At 40.7% G+C, this 15,954-nt stretch overlaps 1 protein-coding gene across 1 annotated transcript; it reads left to right on the forward strand.

Annotated features, from left to right (window-relative positions):
• The first annotated feature begins 3,800 nt into the window (after positions 1-3,800).
• LOC113109723 (flocculation protein FLO11-like) lies at positions 3,801-7,035 on the forward strand. The gene is made up of 3 exons (XM_026273463.1): positions 3,801-3,921; positions 4,011-4,063; positions 4,151-7,035. Exons 1-3 carry the CDS (start codon positions 3,902-3,904, stop codon positions 6,961-6,963), a joined length of 2,886 nt encoding a protein of 961 aa, XP_026129248.1. The 5' UTR covers positions 3,801-3,901; the 3' UTR covers positions 6,964-7,035.
• Positions 7,036-15,954: the final 8,919 nt, after the last annotated feature.

Here is a 15,954-nt window from a genome sequence, read left to right on the forward strand (position 1 = left end):
AATAAAAAATACAAATAAGTAGGTAAGGAATGACAATATACAAATTGATAATTGTATGGCAGGTATATTACAATAAGCAGTTATGCATGTACAGGTATATTATGTGCAAAAATGTAAGTGTACACCAAGTATGTGTGTTAGATAAATAAGTGTGTATGTAAATATAAATAGTGTAGTGTGTTCCACAGTTATTATCAAGTGTTCGAAGTCAAGTGTTTATATGCACAAAACGGGACTGACCAATCGTGATCTAGCTGTTTGGGTAATGCCAGCCAATCTTTAAGGGTCTATACCACACTGCTACATTCCACCCTAACATCAGGCATCGTCACCCCAACGATGAACAAACCTCAGAAATTGTCCAAAAGGCCTGACAAAAACTGACATGGCACTGGATATGACACCAGAGGGTGACATTGCACTGTTTACCACTTTGCCCACAGCCCTTGACAAGCAGTAGACATTCAGAACTGACCAGTTATTGGCCTTGATCTTCATGAACCCTTGAAGGGAAACTAGGAACATTAATGCCACTTAAGTTGACTAACTGAATTTTATACCCGTGTTACCCACATTCAGCGGCATCGAAAATGCCCCAACTTACCTACACCAATGACAATGAGGCAATCAATCCCACTGGAAGGCCATATTTAGAGGGGGTTAACAAAGCATAAGGTCATGCAGAAACCACATTGACCAATTTACTGGTACTAATTGAAAATGCCATACCCTGCAACTGTATACCTTGACAGAACATTGGAGTTATAACAAGTCAACTAGCATGCAAAAGACTGCTCACTTTAAACCATCAGAGGGACCTTACAAGACATAAGGTGAGGTGCAAACCTACCCGTTACACTTCCTGGTGTAACGGAGGCCAGCAAGTAGTGCTGTGCAGGTAAACCTCACTCCCCGATCTCAAGAGACGCACTAGCGACAGACGCTAGTGGCTGTAGCCATTTAGCCTCCTTGTTAGTGCGTCCGCCTCCCATGCCGGAAGACCCGGGTTCGAGCACCGCTCGGAGCGAGTGCGAGGAGCGTCAGAGAGGACCCGGGTGAGAGGGGTTACATTGGTGCCGTGACCCGGATGGGAGTGAGGTTTAGGGGGGTGAGTGTAACGGAGGCCAGCGAGTAGTGCTGTGCAGGTAAACCTCACTCCCCGATCTCAAGAGACGCACTAGCAACAGACGCTAGTGGCTGTAGCCATTTAGCCTCCTTGTTAGTGCGTCCGCCTCCCATGCCGGAAGACCCGGGTTCGAGCCCCGCTCGGAGCGAGTGCGAGGAGCGTCAGAGAGGACCCGGGTGAGAGGGGTTACATTGGTGCCGTGACCCGGATGGGAGTGAGGTTTAGGGGGGTGAGTGTAACGGAGGCCAGCAAGTAGTGCTGTGCAGGTAAACCTCACTCCCCGATCTCAAGAGACGCACTAGCGACAGACGCTAGTGGCTGTAGCCATTTAGCCTCCTTGTTAGTGCGTCCGCCTCCCATGCCGGAAGACCCGGGTTCGAGCCCCGCTCGGAGCGAGTGCGAGGAGCGTCAGAGAGGACCCGGGTGAGAGGGGTTACACTGGCAAAAAGGCCAGGTCACAAACATTCAAATCATCCTTGGATTTACCACAGGAGGACCAATTCCATGATTAAGAACCATGAACACGATGGGTATAATGACACTTTATGGCCTAAGACCCTTACCACAAGTTCCAAAGAGCTGATCCAATTGGACTTTCTGCCATCTCGACAGTTCCTTTGATGGGCCTAGCTCTACTTGGGCACCATGGGCCTCTAAAAATATTCTCCCGTGCACCCCATACAACATTAATGGCACAGAGAACTAACCTTGATACCAGGACCCCCTCAGAGTTCTCTCCCATTCTCACCTAAGGACCTCCAACAGACATCCAGTGAGCAAAACTTAACGTATTCCAGCTTGATGCAACCACCTTTTACCTACCTCCTTTTCAACAATTTCATGCCCAGGGGTTTCCGAATTTTACATAACATGCATTATATAAAAAGGAGCTCCTCTTCCCATCAACGCTTACCAATTGTAGATTGGCCCATCCACGGAGAGCCCAACCCCCCCACACACTCACAAAAATGACCTGCAGTGCTGCTCTGCCTCTTAAAGAACACAACATGCAAAACATTTCCATACAAAATAAAGTAAAAAATGCCCTTCCCACATCTGCAAAAAAGAAAAAAATGGAAAACCAAAAACAAGCTTACCCTGAGCTATGGCAACCCTGCCAAATATTCCAAATGTGGCAGGGCGAGTGGTCAGGTGGGTGTGAAGGTAACCAATAAGAGAAACCCTATAGTAAACTACACCAGATTGTGGCCAATGCTGGATTTCAATAAATTAATTTAAATCGAAGAATGCCTGACTAAGCCACCTTGGTACTTTCACCCAAAGAATCACAAACTTTAAACAGGTCTCCTGCCCAGTGACAAGCAAAACATGTAGACACCGGTATCAAACACCAATCTTTTATTGAAGTAGCATAACATTTATTAAAAGAAACATCAACTATTAGAAACACTTAAAATCAGTCATTCAAAATGTCACAGAGCTGCGGCCTAAATTACAGGGAAGACTCTCCAAAAGGGGCTCTTAATCTACATAACACACTCACATACCAAAATAAAAGACCCCAGTGCATGCCAAAGGCCACATTACACAGTGAAGAAACACCACCACCATCTAAAGAGGAAGTCATCAACCCTGGTCAATGAAGGCCATCAGCTCCAACTGAAGAACTCACTCACACACACAGAGAGAGAAATTAACAAGTTGTTCCAGATCACAACCTACACAAGTCTTAAACAATACACTTTAACTCAATATCAAATAACAACAAAAAATGATTAAATCAAAAGATTTCACAATGTTAACAAAATATAAAGTAAACCACTCAAATGAATATAGTGTATAAAGGAAATGAACTAATTTGAAAAAGATGAATAGAATAAATAGGTCGTGCCCTAACACACACACACAGACTCAATGATGTTTGACCTGGAACTAGACAGCGGTGCTGCCACTGCGAGGATATTATCCACCCAAACAATCACGAGAAAAGTAATGGAGTAAGGAATGATTTTAAAATCAGTTTACATTTCAATATGTGCACTTCGATTAAAAAAAAAAATGAAATACTATTCGGCCCGTGGAAAGGAAAGAGACCAATTATATTATATTTATCTGAGAACTATTGTAAACAGTTTTGTTTTTAGGGATTTTTATTGTCATATATTTATGCTAAAAAATAACAAGGATACTTGGATTTAATAAAGAGATTTTTGTGCCTACGTACACTTTTAGGATGAAATCTACGGAGAGTTTTGTAAATGAGACCACAGGTTCTTCTTCATCATTATCTTCTTCTTCTTCTTCTTTCTTCTACTGATGTTTTATGGCAGTATGCAAACCACCTTTTGGTGCATATTCCGCCACCTACTGGGACGAAGTGTCACCCGTCCTAATAATTCAATTTGGGAAATCACGCCCATCTTACCTAAATCATGCCCATCTTACCTATTATGCCACAGATACATACATACAATCATACATACATGATGTGGAATATTTTATGTAAGGTGTCTTACACATTTTATTTAAACATTACACAGTGAAAGTAATGTTCTGGGATTAATTAGCTATATAAAAAAGTTTAATTTGCAGAGGGTATCAGAGCCTTCAAAACACAAGCCTCAATTATAGTTTAACAACCAGTTTCCCAGGTGAACAATATTTCATGTAATTAGTAATTTGCTGTGGACTTGTGAATGCCTATAAAATACACATACCTCCTGCAACATGTATGCTGGTAATTGCAGTTTCTGTGGTGTGAAAACTTGAACTTTGTTTTTTTATTATTTATTTGAGTACTTGTGAATATTTGTTATGGGTCAAGGATGGAAAATGTGAGTTTATTCACTTGCTTTTTAATGGTCAATGACTGCAGACACCTGTTAATGTGTGGGGCTTTTTTTTCTTCTTTTTTTTTTTTTAGGTTACCCTTGATAGTATTCCTACTACTCTGGAGGACTGCTGATGGACTTAAAAGTGAGGTGCCCCACGCCACATTCCCCCTGTCTTCCAAGAAAGATTAAGGCTTGTGTATGAAAGTAATCTTTCTGTTTTATTCTATAGGGGGTGTTTATTCAAATTCTGACATCTCGGAGGCCCACGTGACTGAGACTCTGCCTGTTGGAGAAGTGGGCTCCACTTTGTTTCCTCAAAAATCCTTTAGAAGCAGGTCAAAGTTGAATCTACTCCAGTTTGTCAAAGGTGGTTCTAGTAGCGATCAGTCAGTATCCCATGACCGGACTGCTCCAAGCAGCTATGCTTCGGCTTCCTTACCTCCGCCCCTAGTTCAACGGCCTTCAAGCAGTTTGATGTCTGGATCAACCGTTCCAGGTGTCGCTAGTCAATTAAATTTGGGAACCCAGTATGCTGCAAGAGATTCTGGATTTCCGATATATAGAGGGAGTAGCTACCCTGCTGTGCCTGGTATTTCTGGCCACTCCAACCGTGATACTTTGCAGGTGGCCAGCTCCAAGGGAATCTTAATGCTTCAATCAGCAGAAGCCCCTTTGCCAGTGTTCTCTCAGAGTACCTCTTACAGCAGTTCATCTGCTCCAGGTGCTGCTTCCACTTCTCAAAGTACCCCTGTACTGCATTCAGAAAGCTCAGGTCAACCTTTGTACCCTCAGGGTGAAGGTAGTTTGTCTAAATGGGCCTCTACTCCGTATACCTCAGACTCCAGTACAAAGCTCAGTTCAACCATTTCTCACCTATCCTCTGGTAAACAAAGCACCCCGAGTTGGTTTAATTCCAGATCTCCAGGAGTTTCTGGCACATTTTTATCTTCTGGTTCGGTCCATTCTATACCTACACAAGTTGGAAGTTACAGTGGCGTGTCCCAGTCTCTCACTCCCTCTAGTCAGTATACTCCAGGATCTTTAATGTCTAACAAGCTTGATGCTAGCCGGTCCACAAATTCTCAAAGTTCACCTATTGTTTCTACATCAAACACCCAGAGCAGGTCTAGCATGCCGTTAGTGACTTCTAGTCATGTCCCTGTACAAGGCAGTAGTAGCTCTACCAGGTTATCTCTTAAGCCTCCAGGCACTCTGGGTGAGTATACTCCAATATCCCCTACCAAATATATAAGCGGTCCCACAAGTAGCAGGACTTCCCATAGTGCAGTTTCACCGGTTGGCTCTCTGTCTCAAATGGAATCTTCTGGTGTATTTCCATCACGTGGAGGGAACTATTACAGTGGGTTGCTTCCACCGTCTCAAGCTAACTCTGGGAAATATGCTCTTGGCTACTCATTTCTTTCTAAGCCCATTTCTTCACCCCAAAGCACTTCCAGTCAGTCTGCTAGTGTCTCAAATTCCCGTAAACCATATATCTCTGCATTCCAGGATACCACTGGGGCTCAGTTTGGGGCCTGGCAGGGAATGAGCAGCCCTTCCAGTGGTTCTGTCCCGTCTTCAGTTTCCTCAAGTGTATATTGCAAGTGTGCATTGTCGCCCCTAGATGTAGACAGTCAGACTACTACAGTTCACCATTCAAGTGAGCATTTTGCCTCTAACTCTGACACCCAGTCAGAGTCGTCTACCCCCTTCACCCTGCAAGGAAGTATCACTTATGATGGACCCCCACAGCAGAAAGCTATTGCAAGTCAGTTTGCCCCTGTGTCCCACTCCTTTTCAAGTGCATCATCCCAATCTTCTACTGTTCAGGATTTACAAGAGCCGCTTCCATCTACTGACACGGGCAGTTCTGGCACCCAGGCTGGGTCCTCCACTCCCTTTACCCTGCAACACACCATTTCTGATGGATCACCTCAGCCTCAACATACTAGCCAGTTTAGCCCTGGGTTGCCATCCTATCCAAGTTTATCATTCGCATCACCCCTAGGTGTTGCTAGTCAATCTGCTTCAAAGAGCCAGTTTACCTCTGCCTCCCGGGGCAGCTCGATGGCTCCGCTTGGGGCCTCTGCTCTCTTTGCACCAGGAAGCACGAGTAGCCGTTACAGTGGTTCTGTCCAGTCTCAAGATGCTGCAAGTCAGTTTGCCCCTGGATCGAAACCCTCCTACACAAGTTTATCAGTGTCCTTCCCCAAAGCTGATTCTGGTCCTTCACTTCAGAGTTCACGGAAACCGTTTACCTCTACCTTCACAGGCAGCTCTGGCACTCAGGCAGGGTCCTCGACTCCCTTCACCCTGCTTCACACTGCTTCAAGTGGATCATCTCCACCTCAAAATAATGCTAACCAGTTTAGCCCTGGGTGGCCATCCTCGTATCACGGTGTGTCCTCATCCCTAGGTGTTGCCAGTCCATCTAGTTTACGGAAGACATTTACCTCTACCTTCACAGGCAGCTCTGGCACCCAGGCTGGATCCTCTTTTACACTGCAGGGAAGCAGTGCTTCTGGTGGATCATCTACACAAGGTGCAACAGGTCAATTTGTCCCTGGGTCTTCATCTGCAAGTGTGTCGTCCTCGCCACAAAGTGTAGGCAGTCAGTCCAGCCAACCACAACGGGGCTCTTCTGTGTCCCAAAGATGGCAGCCTTCATCCACTCATTGGACACAAGGTGTTCCAACTTCAGATGCTGGTGCTCCACTGGGTAGCTCTTCATCTCCAAGCTCTCCAATACAGTTCTCTTCCCAGTCATCCGCAGGAGGCTCCACTTCAAGAGTTTCTAGTCTGTCTGTTTCTGCATCGCGTGGGAGCACCAGTCATGATGGCTCTTTCCAGTCACAAAGCTCTTCTACAAAGTATACCACTGGATCCCAGGTCTTGCCCTATGATCCAAGTGTTGCTGCTCAAGGTACATCCAGTGTTTTTGCTTCTGAGGTCTTAAGTGGGTCCAGTTCACTGAACAACCAGAATGCTCCTGCTCCATCCCGCAGCTCTTCCTCAAGACGTGTCTACTCTGTCAAGGGCTGAGAGACTCCAGTAATCTGCATAATGCAAATGTCTTCCAGATCTGAAACTCCAATAAATGGTTTAAGCAAAGTAGTGTTTGGGAGTTTTTTTTTTTTTTTTTTTTTTTCCACAAACCATACCAACATGTGTTTATCTAAAGTCAGTAACAATTTACATAGTTTGCAATTTACAAAATGATCTAGAGGATAAAGTTAAATGCTAAGTCTCAATATGGTCTATTTCAATTTTGACCACCACTTTAAAAAAAAAACTAGATAGAAATCTTTAAAACATTTTGTGCAAGGTTTAACCCTTATGCATTGTTGGGGATGTTTTTTTTCCACTAGGGGTTGAGTTTTATTTTGGCCACAACTTTCTCGTTGTTTGAGCTAATGGAATGATTTTTGGTGACAAATCTTATTGACCCATATTTTAGGAAAATGCTTTGAAATTTTTCAAAAACCGTACACTCTGGGACAATTCACTACCCTTTCGTTATTTTCATGGATGAAAACATCCACTAAATTAAACCACTGTAAAAATGTATCAATTTTATTTTTTTGCATAAATCTGTTAATCAACCTTAGTCCTGATCAAAACTACCAAATGTAAAAATAAATCAATTTTAACACCTTAATTACCCAAGTTCATAAATGATGTCACTGATTTGGGCAAACACACATTTTCAATTTAAAAAGTGATTGTGGACTGGATTTTTTTTTTACCTTTTATCACAGTCTTGGGCATGTCAAAGATTAGTAACAAGATTGGCTGTGATGCATTGTTAGTTTTTGTGCAGCATTCGATTTAAAAAATGTTCTCCCTAATTTGTTGTTGGTGGCTGTTTTTGCCCCATTGACTTCCATTATAACGACATTTTTTGATTGCAAAGCCATGACACCATATAATCATGCATTCTTGATTGTGGTTTTCCCTGTTGGGAAGAGGTAACGTTTTTTGTTTGTTTTGTTTGTTTTTTTACAGTTGATCACTAGGTGGGACCATTAACCCTTTAGATAGGCCTGTGCAAAAAAGGCTTAGTTTCTGGCTTGTATATAGAGTTATATGGGGTATAACAGCAAATTATGGTGTTTGTGTGTGTGTGTGTGTGTTTGAGAGAGAGAGAGAGAGGGTGTGAGAGAGACCTTTGTGCACTTACCTTGATGCATCTAAAAAAATCCAAACATGCACCTCATGCTCATAGAACTACATGGAGTAAACAATAAAAAAAGAAGTGTTTATGCACCTGCTGCCTTTTAATGGTGAAAAGTACGGATGGTCTATGTGTGAAATGCTCGTCTATTCTTGATGGTAGAGCCAGTTTAAAACCTTAAAATCCTGTAAAAAATATTTACTTTGCATCAAATTTATAAACATAATGTATAATGAACCAAAATGCAATACCAACTTCAAATAAGCTGCAGCTCGCTGGAGGGGTCAAGCTGCATAATAATTTCTAAAACTTCAGTACAAGTCAAGCCCTTTCTCGTGTTGCTTGGTGCTCTTCTCACCATTAAATGACCAGCACGATGGCATGCAAGTGTTTAAATCCACATACTTTGCTTTTGTTTAGTCTATACTTATCACCACCATCAAAAGGCAACAGTTGCATAAATACACTGTGCCGAGTGGGGCGGGGCCGAGAGGCGTGGGACTCGATGCCGGCGGTGGGGTGCAGGTGCAGCTCATCTTCAATCACTACACCTGGCCTCACTCCTCGTTCCCACGCCTCTCGGCCCCGCCCCACTCGCCACATACACTTTTGTTTACTTCATGTAGTTCTGAGAGCTGAGGTGTACATTTTGATTTTTTCAAATACATCAAGGTAAGTGCGCAAAGGTCTCTCTCACACACACTCTCTCTCTCTTTTTCTCACACAAACACATACACACACAATATAATATGCTGTTACGCTCCATATAGCTTCATATACAAGTTAGAAACTAAGCTTTTTTGGCACATGCCTATCTTAAGGGTTAATGGTCCCACCTAGTGATCAACTGTAAAAATAACAAATTTTACCTTTTCCTAAGAGGGAAAACCACAAACCATCAAGAATGCATGATTATATGGTGTCATGACTTTGCAATCAAAAAATGTCGTTATAATGGAAGTCAATGGGGCAAAAACAGCCACCAACAACAAATTAGGGAGAAAGAATTTAAATCTAATGCTTCACAAAAACTAAAAATGCATCAAAGCCAATGTTGCTACTAATCTTTGACATGCCCAAGACTGTTTTAAAAAGTAAAAGAAAAATCCAGCCACAATTTCTTTTATATTGAAAATAAGTCATTTTGTGTGTTTTTTCCCCCGAATCAGTGACATCATTTAGGAACTTGGCAATTAAAGAGTTACAATCTTGGATTTTTTTAAAAAACATTTGGAAGTTTTGATCAGGACTGAAGTTGATTAACAGATTTATGCAAAAAAAAAAAAAAAAAAAAAAAATTGGGAAAAATATGAATCTGACATATTTTTACAGCAGTTTAATTGAGTGGATGTTTTCATCCCAAACATAACAAAAGGGTAGTGAATTTGAACATTGCACAAGGGTTAAGGTGAGCAATTCAAATTTCAGTATTCAAAAACCGTTCTGTGTCAGTTACATAAAGAAACTGTGTTTGTGGGGAAAACGTGTCATATTGTGTTCACTCATACAGCATGCATTCAGGAATCTGTGTGTAGCATTTATTTGTAAAGTGACTACTTGCTAGTTATAGTAACGAAACTATTCATCAAACTTCGTATTTCTCAATTTTAGGATTTATTGTTTAATTGCAGTATATTGTGTTGCTAGGGGCACTTTAAAAATGACCAGTGATCTTGGTATAGGTCCAATCTTGGTGATAAAATATTAGTTTTCTATGCCAGCCTCAGTTTTTTTTTTCATAAATGCAACACTTTGGTAAAAAATCTGACCAGTAAAAGCAATGGCATTAACGTAGCTCTTTGGCAGTAAAAAATCAAACTCTACCGTTTGGCAAACTCTAGGACCGTGGTTCCACTTAGATCTGACAAAGCATCTGTACTATGATTTGCTGTAAATAACACGTAAAACAAACAGAGTTTCACTAATATATGTTTCTGTTGATGGATTTGCATTCTGGCTTTCCGGTACATTACAACAACAGCGATAAGAAAAAAAAAATGTGGTCAAATCATTCACTCTTAGGCCCCATTTACACGGCATGGTTCAAGTGACCCAATTCCGAGATTTCCTCTCATGTGGCACAGATCAGATATGACCGGTGAGCATGTAAGCAGGAAAAAACGCATGGATTCCGATGTTCTCAGATCGGATTCAGGCCTCATTCATATGTGGTAATAATTCAGATATGAATCGGATACGTGCATTTGCGTGTGCCATGTAAGCAGACAAATCGGATGTTCCCCAGTAAATGTGAGTCGTACGTCATTAGAAATAGTGACGTCAACTCAGGTGGACACCACCAACTGAGATCACATATTATAGGCGCAAAATTTGCACAGACTGCAACAAGGGCTCCTCTTTTTTCTCTGCTGTATGAAACCAATGTTTTGCAGATTTTTTTTGTAGACTTCTCAAAATATTGTGGAAAGCATAACACTGTATAATTTTATTTGCATTTACATCCATTGTATTTCGTGCTGTTTTACTTCCTTTTCGGCGTCAGAACGTCTACGTTTGGTAGTTTCAGCAGTGTATAGTGTAAATGCAAAAATCGGATACGGGATGCTTTTAAAAGATGATGTGAGTGGGTCGTCAAAAAAATCAGATATAGTCAGAAAATTGGATTTGGGCATCAAGACCTGCAGTGTAAATGCAGCCTTATTCAATGTGAATGCCATATGCTGGAATATAAGCAGTCATTTATTCTGTAATCACCGGGGTGCTGAAGTGTGTGTGCACAGGTGAGACCTGAACGGCACACAGTGATATCTGTGTTTAAATGAATCTCATTTAAGCTTTACCAGTTTAAACATTTAAGTAGCCAAGAATCTTTGCTTTAAAATGATGAGAGATATTTGTGCTGTTGCTTTTAGTTAGATAGATTATTCTTATTTTCCAGTAAGGTTTTTTTTCCCAAATATAGCATATACCAAACTGTACCAAAACCGTAACTCCAAAACCATGATACAAACTAATCTTAACCGAATCATGATTAAGTTGAACTGTTCCAACCCTAGTCTACAGCCCTTCTTACATTCCTGGTGGCAGTATGTTTGTACGATATACGACTAGTGAATGAACTTTCTCATCGACGGGTATTAAATGAGATGAATGTGGTACAATGTTGGAAACTGATATAGATCACAATAGTTCAGTTTTCACAGGGTAAATCCTTGTTTAATTTTATGGACTTTTTGGGACACTCTATTATTGTGGGATACTGTGACCTCTGAACTGTGAACTATGATTGAAGCAGACTCAACAAGTAATTTGCCAGGCGTGAATAGTTCACATGCAGTGCAGCGCTTTAATGGACATTTTCCGCCTATTTTTTTGGCCAGCGGGAAAAATGTTTTTCTTCACTGGTGCAGATGATTTGAAGTGATTGTGGAGGCTAGTGCTGATTTTGATAATGCCATGTTAGCAAAGTTTTTGCCAACTTGTCTTGGTGGTACTGCTTTTAACTACAGGAACAGTTTGCCTAGTGACATCAAGAAAGATTGTGAACAAGAGAAAGAAAAAAATCATCTGTCGTGATGAAAGTTCTAGGATTTCGCTGGAACGTGGACAGTGCATTAAAGCTCGGGACTCTCTGGATCACACTTCTTGTTCAGACAATGGTTGAGGCGACAGGTAATCAGACAGCCACTCAAAGCAGCAGAGTCATTGGTCTCCAAGTCCTGGTCACGGGCATTTCCAGTCTCCTTCACATGTTCATCAGCGCAAGAGAAACTATCAGTAGATGACAATGAGGGCCAATTGCCAACTGGGTCCATTGGTTACATTGTTGAACATCATGTGACTTAACCCTCTGGGGTCTAAGGGTGTTTTGGGGGCCTGGGTAAGTTTTGACATGCCCTGACTTTTGTGCTTTTTTTCAGTTGCTTATAAACATATAGATGACTAAAGTCTGAAAACACTGTATTCAGTACAAACTAGGTTACAATAATATGTAAATAGCATGTAATAGTTGTAAGGGAAACAGGTCAATTTAGCTCAAAGGGAATCATTTAAGATTTTAAAGGGAATTTGAACAGAATCACTGTTTCACGGCTGTTCACGGAGACGCGCCTGCGGTTCAGTGAACGAGCCGTTTAACATCAAATCTGCGCTGGATACTAATATCCAAACTATAGTGAAACACTATCAATTAGCACAGTAACAAGATCGGCAGCTTAGGACATTAACTTGTAAGCACAAAACACAAGATACTTCTCTTTTCAATATGAATAAGGCTTTATTAGATAAATCTAAGACATATAAACTAATCTAACACATAAACGCACGCACACACACATTCACACAAGTTGCAGGAATATCGAAAGTTAGGGAAAGATGAGTTTAAGAGAATGGAAATATGGAATCCCAAGTTTACAGCAATACGTTAAATTGCATAGACATGAACAACCATCAATCACGTAATTAGCCCTTGCATTGAGTTCCTCAATGTGTCTAAAATTATATTAGATACACCAGCACAACAAATATCTGGGGATACGTTGCCTTAGTTTCCTGTGAAAGGGACTCCCGTTGAAAGGGGTATCCCGGTGTCGCTGATTGGCTGGAAGTTCAGTTGGCTGAAGTGACGTCTTGGGGAGCCCGTGCTTGGGCGTTGGCTGAAGCTGGAGTTGTGTGGCTGGTCGGAGTTCAAACGCGCAGACGAGGTCGACATTACAAAACTTAACTCAGAACACGAAACTCTCAAACGGAAAAGAAAAGAAATAAAGTTTGACGAGACTAGGTTGTTTTCTTTCTCATCGTGGCATAGTAGCAGCAGGCAGGCACGCTGGAACCGCGCTCAAAGAACCATGATGACTAACCACATGGCTAGATGCTACAAGCTAAAGCTAGGTAGCAAAGCTACAAGCTAAGAGCAGGCATGACTGATAGCACGAGCAAGGCTGGAACTAAAAGCAGACTAAAAGCCGACATGGCTAATAGCAGCAGGCAGACTAGAACTAAAAGCAAGATTTAATCGTGTCCAAAGTATTTAAACTTTCCTGTTGGCCACCCCTCAAATGTTGCCTTGACCAATCAGATATGTTCTTGGGGTGGGTATCATAAATCATTTGTTTATCTTACCAAGCATGTGGTTCTTGCCTCACAGGGTCTAATTTTGGACATGATTCCTATAACATGATTATGATATATTTTACAAATAAATGATTGTCAGGACGAAAATGCGATTATTTCAATACTAGACATGACTAGGTATCCTATAGTTATCAAAAGACATACACAATAAGTGATTATACATGATAGTCAAATGTGTGGGTTACACGTAAATGAATATGGAGTTAAGCAATGGAATGATTCATTCATAAGTCTTTTTTGAGTTCATTCTGGTCCATATATAATGTATAAAAAGGGTTTCTTTGCCATTCTCTGGCAAAGGACTTTTCTGTGAAGACAAAGGTTTAAAGCCCTTCCCCCTTAGGAATTTCAGTCTGGTTTCACTGGCTGGGGGGGGAAGTCAATGCAAGTATTTAACTTGATCTCCTGGGTTTACATGTGATGTCCAGCGTTGCATTCCAATCACGAACAATAAATTTGACAATCTCTTCTTCGAATTAAAATTGTCAATAATTGTTCTATTGGTGTTAATGTTGAAAGCTGTTGTGTGAACAAGTTGGTTGGTTGGTTATCTTGCTTGGTTCTTGTGGCACTAGAACTGATTTATGACTTCCTGAGGAATTCAGCTCATGTTTCAATGCACACAGCTCTGATAGACTCTTTGATTTGTCTGATTTGACTCATTTCTGCTACATAGTTCATAATATTTATAAAGAGCTTTTCTGCTGTTTTAATCACTCAAAGCACTCTTCATTGTGAGGGGGAGTGTCCTCGTCCACGACCAGTGTGCAGCATCCACGACCAGTGTGCAGCATCCACTTGGATGATGCAAAGACAGCAATAGTGCGCCCAGAACGCCCACCACCAGAATATAAATGTGACTAAAACTAATAAAAACTAAAATGACAGCTTCACACAAAGACAAGACTAAAACTAAAATTGAAACAGGCTGCCAACAACACTAGTTTATAGCTATATGTTTTGGAATGTATAGTCCTAGTAAACAATGTGGAAAAGACCTTTTTTCCCTCTCTTTGCTGGCACAATTATAGAACAACTGACAAATCTATTAGTATGCATCACAAAACAGTTGGTTTCTGTATTTCAGAAGTTCCAAGTTGAATGTATAATGGCTTATTCTATTCAGATTATTTTCTTTGTTATAATGAATACTAATAAAAAAAAAATGTAACAAATAATATTTACAATAGAATGTGAAAAAAAAAAAAACATATGTTCATAGAATGCATTACAAAGAAATGGAAAAGCATAGTGGTCCAATCAAATCGAAGGATGAAAACCAAACCCTGAGCAACAAATGTATCTTTTATCATGTAATGTTAGCTTTTTTACATTTTGTATAATATGTGTAATATATGTTTGTATAAACAATTTGTTTTTTATTCATTTTAATTAATTTTTGTGCCGTGAATATATGTACTGCGTTAAAGTGTGTGGTATCGAGTGAATTCATAATGACGTGATTGTTGTTCTAATGCATTAACGCTATATTGAATATTTATGTGAACACTCGCTTCATGAAATAAAACTAGATGTAGTATAAACGAATGATCATGCTGACAATAATCAAATATAATTCTTGACGGGTTGGTCTTGATTCATTTATATACTGATGTAATTTGTGCAAAAGGGTACTAGGGACTTTACAAAATATAAGTTGCGTCTCATTAAATCTACATATTCACTTTACCAGGACATTTTGTAGTTTTGCTTAGACTTGTTTGCTAACTCAGTCAATAAGAAAAGGTACAGGGGTGTTTTAAATATCCACATAATTTAGTATAACTTTCAAATTCATATCACATATTTGAAAGTAATGTAATTAGCACATAATCTAATATATGTGTATGGTATATTTTCTATAAGGCAGGGCTAATCAAATCTTGCCCTGGAGGGCCAGTGCACTGCAGAATTTAGATCCAGCCCTGATCAAACCCACCTACATGTGATTTTCTAATGATCCCAAAGACATTGATTAACAGGCTCAGGTGTGTTTGATCAGGGCTGGAGCTAAATTCTGCAGTGCACTGGCCCTCCAGGGCAAGATTTGAATAGCCCTGTTATAAGGTGTATGGATGGAGTTATCTTATATAGGTAAGTTGCATAATGAAAGTAATGTTCTGGAATTAGCTGCTTTAGAATTTTTAAACTGCGGAGGGTATCCGAGCCTTCACAAAACAGGCATCAATTATCTTTTAATGGTTTCCCAGGTGAACAATATTTCATGCAATTAGTCATCTGCACTAATTGGTGAAGGCTTCTAAAATACACGTACCTCCGTATGCTTGGGTTTGTAGTTTCTGTGGAGTGGGTTGGGAATGTGTGGTTGTTGTTGAAAAAGTAAGTTAAATAAAGTTAGTGTTCATTGTGTTTGATCAAACAGAGACAGTCTCAATGTACCACAGGTCAGTTTGCATCTGGTTTTCCATCTTCATAGGATTTTATTGCTTTTGTTTATATTGCAAGTGTGTGCTGTCAACGCAAGATGTAGATTGTCAGTCTACTGCTGTTCAGCGTTCACGTAAGCAACTTCACTGGTCCTCTTGTAGCTTCCTTCTGCAGGGAAGAATTGATTATGGTGGATCACCTCAAGACGCCACAAGTCAGTTTGCTCTGGACCTCAATCCCCCTAGGCAAATATATCCCTATCCTCACCCCAAGCTGTCACTGGTCCTAATACTGTTCAGAGTTTATCAAAACTGTTTACTTCAGTATTTAGAGGCAGCTCTGGGGTTCAAATTGGAGCTTCTACTGGGTTTGCCCCA

This window comes from Carassius auratus, chromosome 10 (genome assembly GCF_003368295.1).
Source record: "Carassius auratus strain Wakin chromosome 10, ASM336829v1, whole genome shotgun sequence".
NCBI classification, from domain to species: Eukaryota; Metazoa; Chordata; class Actinopteri; order Cypriniformes; family Cyprinidae; genus Carassius; species Carassius auratus.